Source organism: Vanellus vanellus, assembly GCF_965231255.1.
Source record: "Vanellus vanellus genome assembly, chromosome: 1".
NCBI lineage: Eukaryota > Metazoa > Chordata > Aves > Charadriiformes > Charadriidae > Vanellus > Vanellus vanellus.
The window spans coordinates 96,360,091-96,382,046 of NC_138905.1; the positions used below are offsets into that span (position 1 = coordinate 96,360,091).

At 39.1% G+C, this 21,956-nt stretch overlaps 1 protein-coding gene across 1 annotated transcript in view; it reads right to left on the bottom strand.

Annotated features, from left to right (window-relative positions):
- Nucleotides 1-21,956, bottom strand: part of ABI3BP (ABI family member 3 binding protein) — a gene marked incomplete at its 5' end in the record, with an annotated part of 170,381 nt that overhangs the window by 112,347 nt on the left and 36,078 nt on the right. Inside the window, 3 exons of the mRNA XM_082487505.1 lie at nucleotides 4,862-4,923; nucleotides 8,132-8,313; nucleotides 19,682-19,814. Coding sequence (XP_082343631.1) covers nucleotides 4,862-4,923; nucleotides 8,132-8,313; nucleotides 19,682-19,814 — 377 coding nt within the window. The remainder of the gene's footprint in view (nucleotides 1-4,861; nucleotides 4,924-8,131; nucleotides 8,314-19,681; nucleotides 19,815-21,956) is intronic.

Here is a 21,956-nt window from a genome sequence, read left to right on the forward strand (position 1 = left end):
GATGCTTATGGGACCAATGGGAAGAACAGTAACGTTGATTCTATAAACAACCTAATGAGATGAGCACCTTCCTGAGAATCGAATCAATTTGCTTCACATTACTCACAGATAAAACATTTTCTCTTGAATGTGTATCATTCTTCTGTTGAAGGTCATAGAAGAGGTACAGTGTGACCAAAGTGGTTAAATGGTTGACTTGGAGGTTTTCATGTTTTTTGTTTCTTCCTTCAGAGAAATTGGTTTAATTTCTAATCTAAGACTTGCACTGTACAAAAACACATATAGAAAAGTACATTGCTTCTGACTTTAGGTAGCAGTGTTTCTAATCTTGCTTCTTTATAAGCACCTCAACTGCATGTGAAAGGTACTGATTAGCAGTCAGGTTTGTGCCAGGCTCTTGCCTGCTTGTTTCTCCCCAAAACCTGCAAATGGACTTAAGCTGGGGTCTGCAACAATTACTGTTACTCCCATGCAAAACACTCCAGATACCTCTGAATAAAGTTACAAGTTTCACACTGGTTTTGCCTGGTCTACAAAATGAAACCAGGAAAATACGTCCAACACACTCTCTGTTAAAGCTTCAAACAAAACTGAATCTCTCATCAGGAGGATAACAAAACTCCAGATCACAGCATCAGAGCAGTCCTTAACAGAGCTTGTCCCCATTCCTTCTACCCTTTCAGGACACAAAAAAGCATCTCTATCAGCTTGAAAGATGGAAGGACACTCATCAAGGAAAGGTCTGCTTTGAACAAAGTGTATGAAATAGAGTTATCTCATGACTCATCTCACTGACTTTAGACTGGGGGTGAACTGCATGCCCTTGGCTCGGTTTTCAATCAGTGAGATTGTAGGGTGAGTTGCACCCCATTAAGAATGTTTATTTCTGTCACCAGAATCAATTTCATTCATCTTAATCTAATTAAGAGTGGTGGGAGGGTCTGATCTTGAATAGTGTTTGTCTCTTTGCATGAGCTACTCAGTGAGTGTAGACAACTACCCTATTTTATATGCTTTATTTTGTGCAGCTAAAATAAGATTAAGTGAATTCCTCCAAATATTGCTCCTGTTTCATACGAGCTGCTGTGTGAACAATGTTAAAAGCCCTTGTCCCAGCACCAGCCTGGGACCTTTCAAATTGTTGAGGTCATTAGGAACATGTGTTCTGCTGGCTTTCTGTTAGGGTTATGCTCCTAGATCACTTGGGACTTGTGAAAATCCTAGTTTCAAGCCTAGGCCCAGACTGGACTGGTTTTGGTAATTTTAAAACATTTTCAGAACTTTCAAAAAAACCCTCCAATTACTAAGCTGCTAAGAAAGACTGAAAATCCTAGGTCCAATCTTGGTGTTAGTTCCTGCTATGTAAGCCAGTGGGATTGACACCTGCCTGGCTGAGATCAGCATTTTATTTCATCATTTCATTTTTTCAGAGCTGCAACCTCATTTGCCACTGTTTATTATAAGGACCTCACTATTTTTTCCTTCACCTCATTATTTAGCATCTCTCATATCCCAGAAAGAGAGGACATTTTGCTCTGCCCATAAAAACGTGCTACAATGTTCCGGTATATTTTACATGTAAACAATCCTGGAGGCAGAAGAACTTTGGGCAGCGTCTTATCAGTTTAAACATCATGTCTCCAGTTATCACAGCAAGCAATCACGCATTGATGGAAAGTTTTCATTTCAATTACATTCATTAACTCCTCTAATTTCTGTATTATTACTTTTCTTCCAGGCATTATGGGAAACCCAGATTTAGTGTTGTGACAAAAGTGTGACGTGAATGAGCTCCACAGAAAGGCAAGACTGCAGGAAGCTAAAGAAAAGAAAGACATTTTTGCATTTTTTTTCTGAGAAGTCCAAGCCTTAGGCAATTTTGTGGTTGGCTTTTCATTAATTTCACCCAACACCTTTGAACATGAACGTCTTCGCTCATTTTCTGCTCATGAACCACAAATGTTCCAACTTTCAAACCCTAAGTGTCCTGGTCAAGGCTGAAAACTTAATGGCCATTCCTACCATGTAAAATACATTGCAGGGGAAACACGGACAGACTCTCAATGTCAAAGAGAACTTTACAAAGACATAAGGGTGAAACAAGAGCAACAGGGACTTTTTAGATAAAACTGGAAGCTGTTAATGTGGCCAAATTATTAAAACTGACATATCATTAGTAAGACATGCTCTTTGGCCACACCCCTAAGTCAGGAAATTTCATAAAGTCACACTTGAGGTGCCATATGTCCATAAGGGCCATGGACGCCTACAAGGCTTGCTTTAGGTGTTTTTCTGAATAGGAATGAGGTTTCTTCCAGCCACGATGTAAGAAAATTTTTAAAACTTCCAGTGAGAATTGCTGAAGGAATCACATGATAAATGAGGCAGTTTCCATCTTTGGAAGAAGGTCTTGAAGCACTCCAGCATTGCAACAACAGCAGCCTGGATATTTACAGCAATGCACGTGGTTGTATAGAGTGCAACAAGGAACAGTTATGTGTTGAAATGGGCCTCACAAAAACAGCACCAGACTTGTGGCCCAGGCTAAAGAAGAATGTGATACTGTGTAATCAAATCCTGTGGCTGAGCTTATCCAAGGGCTGCCTGATGTTTGGAACAAGGCTGTTCCTGTGCCAGAGGACCTCAGCAGCATTGCTGAACTAGCAATGCTGGTGATCTTTAGGTAGCAAGTGGTTTCAAGGATGTAGAGAAGAAATAGACAAAGACAGATTATTGGGAGCAAAAGGGAATTTCAGAAAGGCAATAATAATAACATTTTTCAAAAAGATGCAATTTTTACATCATTACTCTTCCCTGACTGGCTTTTTGTCAGTGACAGTGGCCTCCCTACGTGTTTTCCTCATGTGGGAACACAAACACTTCTACTGCCTCTACCTACTGCATCAGCCAACAGAACCAAGAGCTGTTCAGGGCCAGATCCTGCTACAGAGGAAAACACATTTTTGAGGTGTACAAATGTCAGAAGCCATCCCCTGGGAAAACAAGCTTGTGTTAAAACGCATGGATTGCCCTCTCTGAATACTAGATTACATCTTTGCCCTTCCTGAGAAAGTATTGTTCTCTTAAGCATTGTTTTCTGCGTAGAATTGAAGCAGTCTCTGGGAAGTAATCAAGAAGGCCATGAAGAAGTTGATAAACTTGGGAAAGGTGAAATGTCAGAGACAGGAAAACCTCAGATTCACACCTTCTGAAGACTCAGATAGCAGCTGGGTCATCAGTTGCAAGAAGAACAGGTTTATCAATACCAAGATGTTTGCCAATTAATCCTCTCTGAGCTTTACCTAAGATCAGAAAGTCTACAGAAATTTGACAGAGCCTAACAGTACGAAAATGAAAGCCTCTGAAACAGGCTAAGAATGTCACTGAAAAGCTGATAATCTCAGTGACACACAGAGAAACTGAACAGACCAGCCTGCCTCTTTCTACACAAAGTGGAGCTGGCTGAACTGATGTAAACCATGAATAATGTCACCCATATTGGCTTTTTAACTGTTTTTGGCCTTAAGCAGTAGTCACTTGATACTGTGTGATTGCTGTTTGTGAAAGCAGACATCAAGATCCCCAGTGCCTCAGTGCCTCACTTATAACATGGATAACATTGACACTAGCAGTCGAGAAGACCTCAGGGATGATACAGATCATCCCCCTTCTCTGTACAGATCACCTTTGCATCATACCACTTTTGACATGGCTCTGCTGGGGGAGTGCAAACAGTAGGACACCCAGACCTGTGGTTGCAGATGAAAAGGCAGCATGAGATGCTGACACGCTTTGGAATATTTGCGTGTAAGGCACTGTAGGAGCAAAAGCAATTACTTTCACTGTATATTTTGGCTTTTAATTCTACTATTAAAGTGTTTAGATGAAGTACGTTCTCTGTTATTTCCTGGCTTGCTTTTCTAAATGAATCAGCTGATATAGGGCCTCCAGGTCCAGGTGCATTTTCCTTCTTCTGTGGATAGTAGGTCAGTGTTTAGTTTTACGCTTGGCAGCTGTTTAGCTGCTACATCTTCCTCCCTCAGCAGAGTACCTATGCTAATTAAGTATCACGTGGTGAGCCGGTTATAAAACACTTATTGTCTCTTCCATGAATGTACACTGTATGTGTTCCCATGGCGTTATATTCAGGGGCTTTAGCATTTTCACACCTGTACGTTAATGACAGATTTTAAGTGAGACTTTTTCCTCCTGTTTTCTTCCATTAGTCACTTCACAATGCTTTGAAAACAGGCTTGCAGTGCACTCACACAGGAACCGGGGTGACAGGCACTAGATAATGACTTTCACAGCTTTCGAACAGGAGTCACTCAGCAATAACTAGTAAACCCAAATGTCCACGGTACATCCCTTATCACAAGATGTCAACCAACTTCATTTGGTAATTCTCTTCCACAATCCCATTTCCACAGCTGAGGGGAAGGTGCTGATCTCCTCCCTCTGGTGACCAGCGATAGGACATGAGGAAATGGAATGAAGCTGCATCAGGGAAAGTTCAGACTGGACAATAGGAAGGGGTTCTTCACCAGGAGGGTGGTTTGTCACTGGAGCAGGCTCCCCAGGGAAGTGGTCACGGCACCAAGCCTGTCAGAGTTCAAGGAGGATCTGGGCGATGCTCTTAGTCATACTGTTTAGTTTCAGGTAGTCTTGCAAGGAGTTGGACTCAATGATCCTTATGGGTCCCTTCCAACTTGAGATGATTCTATCTAGTCTTAGATTTAACAGAATTTTGATATTGGCAATACGTGGCCATAACCTCTTCCTCACTTCACTCTAACAGATAAGCAAAAATTTGACCATACAAAGTGCAAATGTGGTATAAAAATAAGACTGTTTTGCATACCTGTGTTTGGGCATTAGGTACCAACTTGTACATATTCTGGAGTTGTCCGTTTACTTTTTTATCTGATTTGACAGAAAGAGAAATAAATACACAGAATTACTTTCTGTTTTGTCCAAAGCAAAGCAAACCAAGTTTATTCACCTTTTTCAATAGCTAAGAAAGTTAAGAGACTTCATTACAAGGCATAAAAACATACCATGTAACAGTTTTGTTCGGTCCTGTTTCTCCAGATTAATTAATTCCTCTGCAAAGCCTTCCCTTCACATTTTGACAAAAAGGAAATGCAATGTATTCTTGTTGTTCTACAACAGGGGGCAAGTGAGCTGAAGTGGTCTTTGGGTCTTACTAAGAAGAAGTCAGAGGTCTGACCACAACACTAATATGCAAGGAAGAAACTTGAAAGAGGAATTTCTGCATCCCATCTGTCAGGCTGGTACTAGGACTGGCTAGAAGCAGCATGTTTTAAGGTGTCCGATAGTTAGTCTTGCTTTTAAGTGCACTATTCTAAAAGAAATACACATTTAGCACTGGCAATACAGGGCAGGCATATCACACTTCACTTTGGGTCTAACATGGTTTCCTTTGTCTCAACACATGAAAAGAGTAAACCCTGGATTTAATCTCTGATATTTTTCTCTTTTTTTTTTTTCTCTTAGCTTCTTAGTATTAGAAGCTTCTTGTGATGCAGCTGTTATGTACAGAGGAGAAACAGTCCCTCCCAGCACCTCTTATATTCTAGCATGATGCTTCAAACTTTGCCTGCGTCTTCCACCTTCATACTTTGCTACTCCCTTTGCATTGACAGGCACGTAAACAAGAATCAAGCTAAATGTTATCATAGTTCTTCACAATTCCATCCAAAACAGGTAAGTAATAGAAATAAAATCACCTATAAAGAAATATCAATTGAAAGACATTTAAGTTGACACGTTATCCTGAAAAATATCTTTCAAAGTGCTTAATACTTCTCAGGAGCAGAACCTATTATTGGCCCAAAGACAAGGGAAAACTGACAAAAGTTTCACATTGACTTTATGAGAAAACCATGTTAAGATGGTCCGAAGAAATCTACTTTCATGTCTTTTGATACATTTTGGTTAAATAAATGTTGAATATTTGCCATGCCTTTTATGTCTTCCTCAAATGAATTAAAACCAGATTCTCCTCCCAGCCACTCCCAATGTGCTCAGTATATAACAAAAATTTGTCCTGTGGATTCAACAAATACAAGAATATGCAACACAAATTTCAGCTTATAGTTGCTCATATATTCTTCACGGAGGAAAGAAAATTTACTGTGAATGAAGTTTGGTTTAGGTTGAGACATTTCTTGATATATGAAAAGACCTTGAGTTGCTACAAGACAAGAAGTTAAAACAGAAAAGAAGTGGCCATTTGTGCTGCCTGGTAAACTCCTATGCAGAAAGATGGTTACAAATGTATAATAAATGTTTGCTCTGTTTACTGCCCATGCTTCCTCTATCTACCTGCTATCCAATGACAATATGAAACGCTTGAATCTGAAAGGTGTTGTCAACTTTGTGATTAGATACATTATCAGTAGACCAGAAAGTAGACATACAGGGTAATAGCAAGCACCCTGGATGTAGTTGCTGTAGGAGCACCCACTGACTACACAATTCTACATTCTAGGAAAAAGAAGTCTCATTCAAATAGAATATGAACTCTTACAAGAAAGTGTCTCGCAACCCAACTCAATATGTCTCCATAACTTAGAAGAATGATTCTTCTGATGTATTAAAAATGTATGGTGTCTGTAAGAAACCGCATTTAGAAATACACTATATACAAAGAGCAAATGTAGTGACGCCAGTGGACATTTCAGTCACTCTGAAACAGTCTGAACACGGCATTAAACTATAAACTATGCACTTTTTATTCCCTCCTATTTTAAGTGCTCAAATATATTCCAGCACTTACTCTACAGATGACTTTAAAATGTTTAAAATGTAGGAAAACCAGCCATTTAGTAAGCCTTCTTTAGAGCTGCGAAGCAATTGCTTTTTGTTAGGCAGGTAAAGGGAGGGAAAAGACTACCACCATTCCCCATTTTAATCTAATGGTATAACGATGGCATTATTCTGGACTGCTAAAATGACTACAGGCACTGGGCAGGTATGTCAAAGTTACAAATTTCTAATTTATGAGGAAGGCCAGCAAAGTTCTTCGTTAGGGAGTATGAGGGCTGTCGCAGCATTACAAGCCAGCCCACTGCTCCCCTCCCTTATCCTCAAGCATATCAAGCTGTGTAACACCCACAACTTGAAACTCAGGTCCACATCAAATTTCAGCTGGAAATCTCATATGAATAAGGTTCTCATGAGACTTCACATTCTTCACATTTTGAGTCAAGCTAGAAATACTGAGCATAGGAGTCTGCAGCATCTTCTGAGCAATATCATGCTCAGAAATACCTTTACGTAAATGTTTGAGGAAAATAACAGACATTGTCCAATTTCATTTAAGTTCTCTCCTCCTCTCTTTAAAAGGAGGAAGACTCTGCTGCTGCCTATTTCTTCCACTGACAGCAGTGATTCTTTGAGTAGTACGTATTTTTTCAAGGGTTAATTTGACATCACTTTGCCTGCATTGTCTTGGGACTTTGTAGAAAAGCTTAAAATATGACTGAGAGAACTGCCAGAGATGCCATACACTGCCTCCATGAAAACCCAAACGAAAGCATACATGAGAGCATATGCTTCAACACAATTTATACAATTCCTTGACTGACAATTAGCTTCAAATGCAACTTTCCAGCAGAGTCATAAAGGGTCCATTGTGACGCATGCTGCATAGGACAGGCCCTGTCTAGTTTTTAACCAACTCGAATGTAAAAGCAGATATAAAAGAAAATCCAAACAAGGATAATACTTTCTATCAACTCAAATTGGTAATGATCTTATTATTCAAGGCCCAAGGAAAAAGCTTGGAATCCAGTCAGGAGCATGAACATATGTACTCAACACTCTCTGTGGATCTAAACTAATCACTATTAGAGTTCTACCAATCTCCAGCAGATCCTCTACTATTTGCAAATACAAGAGAACAATTTTCAGAACAGTAGGTGGTAGTTTTTCAAGCACAAACTATTTCTAGTGTCACCAATTCCTAAAATAATTTATTAGGAGCATAAGGAATAGCATTTAAACTACGAAAACTTGAGCAGTAGCTGACGTTAGGTAATATCACAATAGAGGAAAAAATAGTCAAACTGAGTAGCTATTTGATTAATTATTGTCAAATACTCACTAGACAGAACTGTCTTATGATTGAAAGTTTTGCTCCAAATACTATCCTCTACGTTGTCTTTAACTCCAAATTCATAAAGTGTGTTTGGCTTCAGATTGTCCACCACCGTCTCTGTAACTGGGCAAAGCTGAAAAACCCATTTCTTGTCTTTGTCCTTTTCTCTGTAGCGAACTGTATAGAACCTACTTGACAAAAAAAAAAAAAAAAAAGAAAAAAAAAGAAAGAAATTTTTCTTTACAAAGAAACTCACTGCAAGCATTTTTACTAGGAATTACTAAAATGACCTCTACCCGCCCTTGTTCTTGCTCTTTCTGGCCCCTTATGGTTATCAAATATCAGAAAAGCCAGCGTATCTTCTCTGTAAATGTAGTGCTACTCCAGTCATCTCCTAGGTACATATGTTCCCCATAATACAGACCTGGACATTTGGAGTATTATATAAAAAGCAAAAGAACAGTCTCCTTATTCACAAACAACCACATGTGTGTGGTTCTGACCACAAACTGCAAGCTCATTTTGCAAGCAGTTTCTGTGATTCTGACATATGCCAGAACTAGTCAATTCAATCATGAGTCTATTAGTCAGGAAGCCTCGACAAATTTCTCAAAATCTTCTGTATCTGTCCAGGGAAAGGTGTTCCCCTCAAAATTAGTCCAAAACTATTCCCAAGGGAAAACCAGTAATAGTTGACGTTTATATGATACATTCCCCATTCAGTGATCCCTTTATGCACCACCCACACTTCAAACAAGAAAGTAAACCAAAACATTACTTTCAGCAGTTTAAATCAATAGCGTGATGAATGCTAACAGATTATGAAATTAAAAAACATTTCTACAGAAATTGCCCAATTCAGTCAAGCAGAACCACCCTGGAAAAGTATGACTGCAATGCTAGCCAGTATAAAACAACGCAGTGTAAATGGTGAGAGTTACAGCACAAGAACTCCACTGCCTGCTACAGTCTCATTTTCAATATAAGTACTCTATCACAGGCAGAAAGGGGTGAGAGTTTCTGGTTTTGTAAAAACTAATCTCAGAGAGATTCGGAAACTTTTAAATCCAAGTATTACTGAAAATTGTTGCACGTAACATAAATAAAGCATATCCATTGTCCATATCCATCTTACATTTACATCAGCTGAAAAAGGATAATTCCATCCAATTGTATTTTTCCACACTTCAACCAAGCAAATTAAGGCCATAAAAGAAACCCAACCCTAAAACCCCAGGTATGTGCCCAAGAATCATTCAGAAGCAAAAAGAAAAAGAAATTTGGGTTGTGATATTTAATCCAGATATTATATAGGAAAATATATGGAGAGAAAGGAAAGGACCTTAAGAAAACAACCCCAAAAAGTTCTTTAATCAACTGAAAAGGTACCAAGTTGTAAGGTCTAGATTAAAATGACTTAAGGGACCAAATATAACACTGTCAATGCACAAAGCTGCTTTTGTCAAAGTTACAGAAGAGCACTTCAAGAATGGAATATATAATGACTGTTCAGTACAGGCAAATTCATTCTTCATTATTAAAACACAACCTAAGACAAGGCAAGTTCCAATCATGGAAAATCTTTTCATACACGAAGATTCACTTTGTTTACAAATTTTATCTGATAATTGTCAAATTTGTTTTCTTGGCACCAAAACCATATGTTCTCCTGTTTCAGTTGCTACAATTCATCTCATTCAGATGTTCTGCCAGGTTAGAAAATTCATATCTACATTGGCTCACATAACTCTCTTCATTAGCTGTACTACTTTGTGTTCAAAAAAAGCCATAGTGTAACTCAAACCTTGGAAAGGAAAGAAATATCCTAAGTAGTGAATATCCTCTCTCTTCTTATCGATTCCTGGAGTACCAAGTAATAATCTGCATCCTTACTTCTGGTGGCCGTGATTTCGTATGTCAAGCAATAGAAGATCTAAGTGTCAGTTGGACTGACAAAGAATGTTTTTGACAAGAAATTATTGGCAGCGTTAAAATGAGGGAAATTTCTTCTCCTTTATCCTCTTAATCCTTTCATATGTAGTCATACAGACAGTAACAGACAGAAAAGCTTACTTGAAATCTGTCACTATCTTGCGAAGGACATAACAGTAATAAACAAATCCCATCTGCAACGTAAATGCATCTTGCTGGACCCCATATAGTCTCTTGGTAAGGGATTAAGGGACTTAGAATAGGTATAGATATATCTACGATCAAAATGGGAATCACAAGTAGAATTAGTCACATCCTTCCCAGCTTGCCTGAAAGAAGAAATTTCATTTGTTTTCATCTTCATTCTTACCTTTTCCTACCTGTTTTAGTTGAATGAGGTACAAATAAGGTGACTGCATGTGATGGAAAGAAAACAGTATACTGATTAATTACAATTATTTAACAGTCTAAATGAACAGCTGCAACAGAAATGAGGAGGGGAAAAAAAATCAAAAACTTTTTCATAAAGAATAGACTTTTAAGTGGCCAGTTCCACTTTCTTCTACTGTAGAAAATGTTCCGGTTTTGAATACTGTCTCCACACCTGCAAATTCATTCTCCCTACCATGAATTAAAATACTGAGAACACCTGCATGTCAAAAACCAACTTTCAATAAAATTCAAGACTATTGAAAAATCTGACAAGAAGATTTTCATAGTTGTGCCAAACTGCACCATTAGAAATAGAAACATATAGCACAGAAGTAATGTGATCTCAACTCCAAGATTTCCAAGCCTGTAAAAACTTCACCAAGGGTGTAATTATTTTAGTGGAAACTTGCCACAATGAGTACTAAAAACACTGACTGCGATGACAGAATTTCCTCAACCATTTCAATGAAAAGAAACCAAAATACAGTTCCATTTAACAATTCCAAAGTCACAATTGTTTGAGTATTAAAAATACCCAAATCATAAACAGCATGCACTTCTGGGGAAATGCAATCATTTGTTTATAGAGTATGAATTCAGAAACGCCAAGTTTTGTCATTAAAGAACAACAATTCAATGCTAAACCAGACCAACAAGCTGCCAAATACAGTGCAATTTCAGTGCCAGCCTGAGGACATTCTAGTGATTAAATTTTGTTGTCATTTTAATTTCTCTCCTTTCAGACCTTCCTTTCAGAAAAAAATAGAACATCAAACAATCAACATATATAATTGAAGACATGAGAAAGCAGTAAAATCCAGACTCCGCTCACGTATATCGGTCCCCTTGTGGCAGTGACATACGTGGACAACATTTGCACAGCTGACCTATTACGTTTATTGGAAGCTGCAAAAATGCTTCTCTTGGATTGCAAACATTTAGAGAAACCTCTCCATAGATCCCCCCAAAAATGATAGAAGGCAGGCTGAAATGGAGTTCAGCCACACTCACTTAGAGGGGGAAGGTACGCTACACTGTTTCACAGACAAAACACTTCCCCCGTTATCTCTGTGAGGTAAGACCATGAAAAACTGACTGCATACCACAGGGCCCTAACAGCTAATATGAAAGTAATACAGTATTCAAGTAAAGTGTAATTGGAACAGTCCCAGCGATGCGATTCAAGGCTGTGAATGCTAGTCTGATGTTTCAGCAAGGAGGTGGCACACCTCTCACTGGGTGAGAATTTTTTTTACGTTCTCAGCATGTACAAAGAACTGGCAATATTTACCTGCTTTTAATTTGGATTCTTTGTTTGTTTTGTTGGGGGACATGAGAAGGGTACATTTCATCAGAACAGTGTTCACTGAATAGCATTTGTATTCCTACTTACAAGTACTAATCAAAAGATTTCAGGGTTCACTTCGCTTCTTTTCCAGGTAGTGCTCTATAAAATATTAGAGCTCTTTTGTTGAGCTCCATAAAAATTAAACTCTCTCCCTCTCTCCCTAACAGGCCATGTTTCACTCATCAGAAGACACCTCCAATCAAACCACCATGGGAACTGCAGGGAAATTTTATCTCCTCCCTTTTTACTAGACAATTGAAAGTATAATAAACTCCAATAATTTAAACAGGAGGTGTCATAATCAGGTGAGTTAATTGCTGTAATCACATCAACTAAAAAAAAAAAAAACACCAGAAAGAAATAAAGAGCCTACATTTGCCAAGACAGCCTCTCTCTATATACATTTGCACAACCTGATGATACGTTTAATGTTTGCATTCTCGAAACTCTCTCTACATTAATGAGCTTTAAGTATTACGGAATCACAGAGTTTTCAGAGTTGGAAGGGACCTCTAGAGATCATCTAGTCCAACTCCCCTGCCAAAGCAGGATTGCCCAGAGCACATTACTCAGGACTGCATCCAGGCGGGTCTTGAAAATCTCCAGAGAAGGGGACTCCACAGCCTCCCTGGGCAGCCTGTGCCAGTGCTCTGTCACCCTCACCGTAAAGAAGTGTTTCCGTGTATTTGAACGGAACTTCCTATGTTCTAACTTGTGCCCATTACCCCTTGTCCTGTCACTGGGAACCATTGAAAAGAGCCTGGCTCCATCCTCCTTCAACCCACCCTTTAGATACTTGTAATAAGGTCTCCCCTCAGCCTTCTCTTCTCCAGGCTAAAGAGTCCCAGCTCTCTCAGCCTTTCCTCATAAGGGAAATGCTCCAAGCCCTTAATCATCTTAGTTGCCCTTTGCTGGACTCGCTCCAGCAGTTCCCTGTCCCTCTTGAACTGGGGAGCCCAAAACTGGACACAGTATTCCAGTTGTGGCCTCACCAGTACAGAGAAGAGGGGGAGAATAACCTCCTTCGACCTACTGGCCACACTCTTCCCTATGCAGCCCAGGATTCCATTGGCCTTTTTGGCAACAAGGGCACATTGCTGTGTCATGGATAATCTACTGTCTACTAGGACCTCCAGATCCTTCTCCTCATAACTACTTCCCAGCAGGTCTGCCCCTAACCTATACTGGTGCTTTACATTCTTCCTCCCCAGGTGCAGGACCTTGCACTTGCTTTTGTTGAACCTCATTAGGTTCTTCTCTGCCCAGCTCTCCAGCCTGTCCAGGTCACGCTGGATGGCAGCATGGCCCTCTGGGGTGTCAGCCACCCCACCCAGTTTGGTATCATCAGCGAACTTGCTGAGAATACATTCTGTCCCCTCATCCAGGTCATTAATGAATATATTAAACAAAATTGGACCAAGTATTGACCCCTGTGGGCACCACTGAGAACCCTCTGAGTTCTGTCACACAGCCAACTCTCAGTCCACCTCACTGTCACCTCATCTAGCCCATACTTCCTCAGCTTCCTAATGAGGATGTCATGGGAGACAGTGTCAAAAGCCTTGCTAAAGTCAAGGTAGATGACATCTATGACTCTCCCCTCATCCAGCCAACCAGTTATAACATCATAGAAAGCTATCAGATTGGTCAAGCATGATCTACCCTTGGTAAATCCATGTTGACCACTTCCAATAACTTCCTGTTCCTCAACGTGTTTGGAGATGACATCCAGAATGAGTCGCTCCATTACCTTCCCAGGGACAGAGGTGAGACTAACTGGTCTGTAGTTCCCTGGGTCCTCCTTCTTGCCTTTTTTGAAGATCAGAGCGATGTCAGCCTTCCTCCAGTCCTCAGGTACCTCTCCTGTTCTCTATGACCTTTCAAAGATGATGGAGAGTCGTCTAGCAATAACATCTGCCAGCTCTCTCAGCACTCGCGGGTGCATCCCACCAGGGCCCATGGACTTATGAATGTCCAGCTTGGCCAAGTGGTCTCTGACACGGTCCTCCTCATCTGAGGGAAAAATCTTCCTCTCTCCAGACCTTCCCCTTTTGCCTTCAGAGTATGGGATTCGTGAGGTACAGCTTTAGCAGTGAAGACCGAAGAAAAGAAGGCATTCAGTAACTCTGCCTTCTCTGTGTCTTCCACCACTAGGGCACCCGTCTCATTCACCAGTGGGCCTACATTTTCCCTAGTTTTCCTTTTTCTATTTATATACTGAAAGAATTTCTTCTTATTGTCTTTAACTGCAGTGGCCAAGCTGAGTTCTGATTGAGCTTTGGCCCTTCTAATTCTCCCCCTACATAGCTTTGTTATATCTTGATAATCCTCATAAGTTGCCAACCCCCTTTTCCAGAGAATGTAAACTTTCCTTTTTTTCCTGAGGTCCAGCCAAAGCTCTCTATTTAGCCAGGCTGGTCTTCTTCCCCGTCTGCTCGTTTTTCGAGACACAGGGATGGCCTTCTCCTGTGCTTCTAAGAGCACCTGCTTGAAGTATGCCCAGCCTTTCTGGGCACCTTTGCTCTTCAAAACTGCTTCCCAAGGGACACTCTCGACCATGCTCCTAAACAGGCTAAAGTCTGCCCTTTGGAAATCCAAGGTGGCAGTTCTGCTGGATCCCCATCTTGCTTCACCAAGAATTGAAAATTCTACCATTTCATGATCACTCTGCCCAAGGCGACCTCCAACCTTTACATCCCCCACAAGACCTTCTCTGTTAACAAACAGTAGGTCCAGTAGGGCATTTCCCCTAGTTGGTTCCTTCACCAGCTGTGTTAGGAAGTTGTCTTCCACACACTCCAGGAATCTCCATGACTGTTCCCTCTCTGCTGCATAGTATTTCCAGCAGACATCTAGGAAGTTGAAGTCCCCCACAAGAACAAGGGCAGATGATCGTGAGACCTCTGCCAGCTGCTTATAGAATACTTCGTCGGTTTCTACATCTTGATTAGGGGGTCTATAACAAACTCCCACCATGATTTCTGCCTTGTTGGCCTTCCCCTTAATTCTTATCCATACACACTCAGTGTTGTCATCCACACTGTTAAGTTCCAGACATTCAAAACTGCCCCTAACACAGAGGCCCACCCCACCACCTCTCCTTCCTTGCCTATCCCTTCTGAAAAGTTGGTAGCCATCGATTACAGCACTCCACTTGTGTGTGTCCTCCCACCACGTTTCTGTGATGGCAACTATATCATAGTTTCCTTGCTGTACAATGGCCTCCAGCTCCTCCTGTTTATTCCCCATGCTGCGTGCATTAGTGTAGATGCACTTCAGCTGGGCTAATTGCCCTGCCACTTTCTTGGGGGGACAAGCCCTAATTCGCACCTGATCGTACTTGGACACTACTGTAATTACCAAATTATCACTCCCCCTCATGTCTTTGCTGCCACACAATTCACCATCCCCCACCATCACTGAGACAGGCTGCAAGACCTTGCTAACACTTTTACCCAGAAGCACTGGTACGCTTCTCCCAGGCACCACTTTTGTAATCCTGGTTTCATCTTCATCCCCTTTCAAACCTAGTTTAAAGCCCTATGAATGAGCCCTGCTAAGTCTTGTCAATATTCTTTTACAATATTCTGACTTCACTTGCCTCCACCTACAATGCACACAAAATGTGAAATAACGGCAGAAATAAAAGCAGCAAAACCAATCTCGTCATTTAAAGGAAGCCACAAAAGTATGATATTACTCCATAGGCCAACCACTGTAGTGATTACTGTATCTGCAAAGTCTATGTTAAAGACTATCAGCCTGATACAAAAGGATGTTTCTATCCTTTCTATGTTCAGTTTACATAGGGTTTTTTTTTTAAAGTCTATAATGTGAGGCAGTGAAACCTTTTCTTTCGCAACTTTGATCTATCCTTTTTATTACAGAAGAAATCAAAATATGATGACCATTTTAAAGAAGCAGCACACAGGGATTTTGCTTTTGAAATTTAAAAAATCTCACTTGCTGCTAAGAGAAAAAAAATTCTCGATGGATAGGCAAAATATTAGGTTTTCATATACCAGTATGAATGACACTGTCTTGCCAAGAATTCCAGTGCTATTTTTCCAATTGTTAACCAAATCTCTTTTCCGCCAGATTCCCAGAAAATGCTTGCACAGTCAAATATTTGGGCACAAACAATTATATACTGGAAATCTTATAAGGCAGATGGTTTTATGAGATTTCCAGACTAGGTCAGTTTGTATAAATATCATGGGTTTATTTGGAACCAGATCCAAACCAAAACTCCAAACAATTTAATCATGACTATTTTAGTCACACATAACACTAAACAAACAATTAAGCCTTGGAGATATAAGAACATTCCTGCTCTGTGATTTTGTGTTGCCATAGATAACAGATTATAAAACTTAGTGCACTTTTGTGAATAGGCATGTAATCAGACTTTTAAAAAAAGACTATTATCATACACATATATTTATTTATTTGTTTATAGCTAGACTTCATTAGAAGCACAGCATCCATTTAGTGTAAGAAGTAATAAAAGAAATGGTTTGAACCACAATTTTTCACAATTAAGCAACCAAAGAATGGCTTGTCGAAAAATGGCACAGGAACTCTTTCTTCATTAGAGTTTCTTAAAAAGCACTTTGTAGGTACAGAAGAACACTATGTGTCCTCAATAAGCAAGCAATAATTTCACTGAAGCAATAAAAGATACCAGTGCTCTTTGAGAACATGGCATCTCTTATTCAAAAACCATTCGCTCACAAAACTATATCTTCTAAGGAATATCCCACTACGATCAGACTCGCACTAGAGAAAATCTTAGCCAATGGATCCATGCTGTTCCATATGGTTTTCATCTTCTGAGTCAGCAACATATTTAACTAACTTATATTATGCAACATTTGTACAAAAGCCTAATGTCCATCCGGAGGTGGTAAAATCTGAGGCTGAGAACAGTGACTCCATTTCAGGTCATACAGTTACAAATCTAAAACTTGGTGGGCTATTAACCAACAGGCTGAGTTAAGAGGTCATAATTGCCACATACTGCCAATGTCAAAGATCAGAGGTTAGTCACTATACAACAATCTTGAGGATGATTAACAGTACATTTCAACATGCCACAGTAAGGAGAACTTGCCAGATGAAAAAGGATCAAGTGAGTGAAGACGACTGCCCCTGCAATAGATACAAACGTTCATGAATCCATTATATGATTTTAAGTCTTGTACTTTTGACAGGATGCTAACTTGCTAAGGATGCACTGCTTCCTAATTTTTTGTTATCATACATTATCTATTATCATTCACATTATTATCACAAATTAATAATTTTTCTTCTGTGTACTGACTAGGAATATATTTGAATCCAACATCTGCTTGGAATTGTAGAAATACACACTATGGTCATGTGGAGAACTGTTCTCATCATTTATACAAACCAGAAGCATTTTGGTCCACTAAAGGTAAACAAAATAAGAGCACCACTTAAGTGATTTGTTTTTTCCTTCATTAACTTTATTGATATGCTTGATTGCAAAATAAAAATCTGCTTATGGGTATATAACTCATACTTTGATATGACCATTTGTAATTTGATAGAAGTGTTTTTAAACTAGCTACTCATAGAATCATAGAATCATAGAATCAGTGAGGTTGGAAGGGACCTTTAAGATCATCAAGTCCAACCATTAACCTACCCTGATAAAAACACCACCACTCCTAAACCATGTCCCTAAGCAGCTCATCTACCCTTTTCTTAAACACCTCCAGGGATGGTGAATCCACCACCTCTCTGGGCAGCTTATTCCAATGTTTAATAACCCTTTCAGTGAAAAAATGCTTCCTAATATCCAATCTAAACCTGCCCTGACATAACTCATGAGTGTCCGTGTATCTTTACAGTTGAAGTATAGGGAGATATTCAAACAAAATGAGCAATACAACTCTTATAAGAAGGTCCTCTTATGGGGGCAAAAAGGAAATACATAGGTGCTACTTCAGTAGAGCCTGACAACATTTCACTAAAGTGGAGGGCACCTTAAAAATAGACCCCTGAGAGGAATCAGCTAACTGGACTAAACAAAACTAAAGAACCAGAATTTTGGGAGATACATACCATTACTTGACACAAAACCAGACATATATTCTATATTTTTAACATAACAAGACACCAGTAGCACTGTACTGTGGAAAACATTACATACTATATTAAAAAATTCTTCAAACTTGGAATCAGTGAATGTCCAACAAGAATATTCCATTACTGAGGAGAAAACCCAGAGTTGATGAAGGTATTGTGGTGGGTACCACATGCTTTGTATCTCCAGGGGGATTAATATAGGATATAGGCTGCTTCTAAAGTGTTCTTCATTGCCACTGCACTATGGGTGCAGTAACCTTGGTGCCGACATAGCACATAGAGAAGATAACTCCCATAGTAAAATTGGTGCTAAAATCATTATATGGGCACAACACTTTACAGGCTCCTCCAGGATCAGCTCATTTCTTCGATTTCTAATTGCAGGAAATTATTTGCTTCTTTCTTGATTGAGAGCACAAAATTTAAGCCTAAACTAACTTTTATTTCTACTGGAAAAAATCCAATTAAATTACATGCTTGGACATTTCCTAATAATGCATAACAATTTCCTCATAAACATTAATGTTTTTTCAATAGCATTTGAAATTCTGGCTGGTGATGAAGATCCAAATTTGTTCGTGAGAAATTTTTGAAGCTTGAAAAGAGTTGGTCCAAAACTTACGGGAGGTAAGAAAAAGGTTATATTGGCTACATGGGATGGGGTTTTTTAACATAATCTATGTGTGACATCCAGTTTAATGGTATCAATGGGAGCTTTATTATCAACACCAAAGTAAGCAGACTTAAGTCTATATTAGACAGCTAAAAATTATACAAAGATTAGACAGATAGGAAAAAAAAAAGTGTTCTCAATAATGTAAGGATTCATTAAAAAAAAACAAAAGATGACAGTTGCAAACCAGATGCAGATGTATCCCAAACACAGGTGCACAAAGTTTCTATTTGGTTTTACAAAACACTGCTGAGTTGAATGGAGCTTCGCAGGATGCATATGAAGACCAAAAAAAAGTCTTCTGTCATAAAAGGAAGAATACAAAGGAAATACCGAAATGATAGAGCAGGAAAAACATCTGTATTAGCAATTTCAATAATCACAGCAGATGAATTTTAGTCATCTGACAAGAGTTGCCTAAAATGTAATGATGCACTTAACTGAGAAGCTACCCAGCACTGTGACTTCTCTTGAAACTGCTACTCCGTGAGTCTTCCTGAGCTCCCCATCTACTGAACCACTCATTAAATAATTGCAGCAAATCAAAAATGTTATAGTAGAAGAGATCTTTTACTTGCAACAGAAAATTAATGAAAGCTGTACTGTATGAATATCAGGAAAGTAGTGCAGTGATAAGACTGAATACAGGAAACAAAAATCAAATAGCATTAAAACAAGGCATTATTCCCCTACCACAGAACAGCAAAAGACTTATTTTACTTCTATTTGGCCTACTTTAAAGCAATAAATATCCTATGATTTAATAAAGTTTCTTTCAATTCGTTCAGATACAAATGAAGATAAAGCCAAGGCCATTGGTTTAAGGACAAAGGATAGCAAGATTTGTACTTCAGCATGTCTGACTAAATTTGCACTCAAGACAAGTAAAGACCCAAGAAGTGCTGATTTAAGTAAACAAGAAAACTTAGTTCACATTCAGAACTATTGCTTACAACTTTTTAATTTCCACTGTCAAACTTATTTCCACCACACCTGATAACTAACTATACTGGATTAAATCATGATCATAATAAAAAATGGTTTTCTGTTATGTTACCTGTCGCTAGCACAGTTACTTGTTGCTGTCCAGTCATGTTGGGGGTTGACTAGGATGCCCCAAGAGAGGAACACAGAGGTTGGGGTGAGGGTGCCAACTACCAGCTGCAGAGGCTTTTGAGTCTTGGTCCGACCTACATAAGAAACATATAATTCCAATTACAAGCTTGTTTCTCTCTCCTGCATTATGTAGGGGAAAGTTTTTGCAGTTGAATAATCAAGTAAATGAAGACCTATCTCTATATTTGAAGGGAAAGGTACAACAGTTCTCTCTTTTTCACAGTCACCATTTCTAATGTATGATTTAAAAAAGGGGGCAGAAACAGCGTCTGTGATCTGTTTGTTGGCTTCTCGTTGAGGCGAGTGAAAAATCTGCAAGGAAGGGAGAGTGCTCCTTTTCTGAAGCCAGCTGAGCATGAACAGAGGAAAGACGTGCAAAACAAAGTTGGCATGAAGGAAGGGACAATGCAGATAGCAGACAGCAGGAGCACAGAGTATGCGACTGCTTTAGAAAGCAGGTATCAGACACACAAGCCTTAAAGAGATTGGTTTTTTAGGTCCCCTCTGGACTTACACAGCATATATTTCAACCTAGGAAGAAACTGCAAAACTTCACTTCCAGACTTGCAGATCCAGGGTAAACCTAAAGGAATTCTTGCTATTATTTGGTGGCTAGAAGAGAGAGTTGTTTACTAAACTTGGTTTCAATTTTGTCTTATAAGGTTTTAATTATTTCTCTTTTTTCAGCCTATGTTTCAGTTAAACCTAGTTTTTGAAAATGAACAGTGGGTGGTTTTGGTATGCTTAGTATAAGAATAAGCTATACGCCGATTACCTTTAAAGATCTGGCTGTCTTGGACTGCATCACAGAATGTGTTACACAGAGTTCAGGACATTAGGAAGTCTCTGTGCGTGTGTGAGAGAAATAGCAACTTCTTGGCAGGACTCTTAGTAACATTGCAATTATGTCCACAGATAACTCATACTTTCTACAGCATTCTTCATCAAGAGCAAAATAAAACCTACGAAAATTCATTTGTTTTTAACTGTCGGCAGATCGGAGTCAGTGTCTGTATCTGGGGGCATTTTTCTCTTTTAACCACCTACTACATTGAAAATGTTCAGCTTTTGCATGATACTTAACTTCAGCTTTGCTCTGAATGTAGGCCAATTCTCATATGTAGAAAGAACTTTCTTTAAATAAAGTTTAAAAGCTAATAGTTGGAAATGAAGTTGGAATGATCTATAGTGACTATTATGAATCTGTCGTTTGTGGACTGCTACAAGCCTAAGTAGAACCTTTGGTGTTTGAAAGATGATTAAAGGACATTAATATATTCTTCACATCACACCACATACTTCAAAAATTGAAAGGATCTGTAGCTCCTCAAAATGTACAGGTGACCACAAAATCCCTAAACGTTTATAAGGCACTGATCTAAGGGTTATATTTTTCACTGTTGTGAAACAGATCTGACTAACTTTCTTTTCATGCTTCTTGAAGCCTCAATGAAAGTCTGATTTGTACTTTCAACCAATGCATGAGTGTGCATTTAGAAATGTTGATCATGTGGGTTTTTACTTTATATTGATGATAAACGTGTTGCCACAAAACCCCCACAAACAAACCAACCCACTCTCTACCCTTAAGATGAAGTATGATATGCTTTGAAATACTGTTGAACATATGATACTTCAACAGGGCAAATTTCTGAATAATTTTCTTGTTTTCCAGACCAGTTCCTATAGTTTTTCTCCATTTTTAAAGAAAAACTTAAAATCAACAGCTTGGTCATTCACCAAACTATCTGGCAAATCTGCTATCTATAGCAAAATCCCTTTCTTGATCACCTTTTGAGAAAACATGAAAAACATCTGAGTTTTAAGGAAAAGAAAAAACGAGCTCTCGCATAACTTGAAAACATACTGGTTTTTGGGATGACCTACATGTGATTTTGATTATGACTCTTAGAATGCCATTAGTTCCCCGTTAGATACCATAATGACTTATACACTGTAAAACCAGGAATTACCTTGGTGATCATCTATTTTGATCTATATGAATACAAATCATACAACTCCTCTGTATTAATTGCAGTTTGAACTAGTGTCTCTTCTAGAAATGTAACCAGTCTTCATTTTTAAATTTAAAATTGCAGCAACTCAGACTCCACCACAATTCTTGGTAATTTGTCTGGTTTAACTATTCTCACTACTAAAAGACCTGCCATATACCTAGCTAGCATTAAACCAACAGTTATTCTTACACCTTTGCC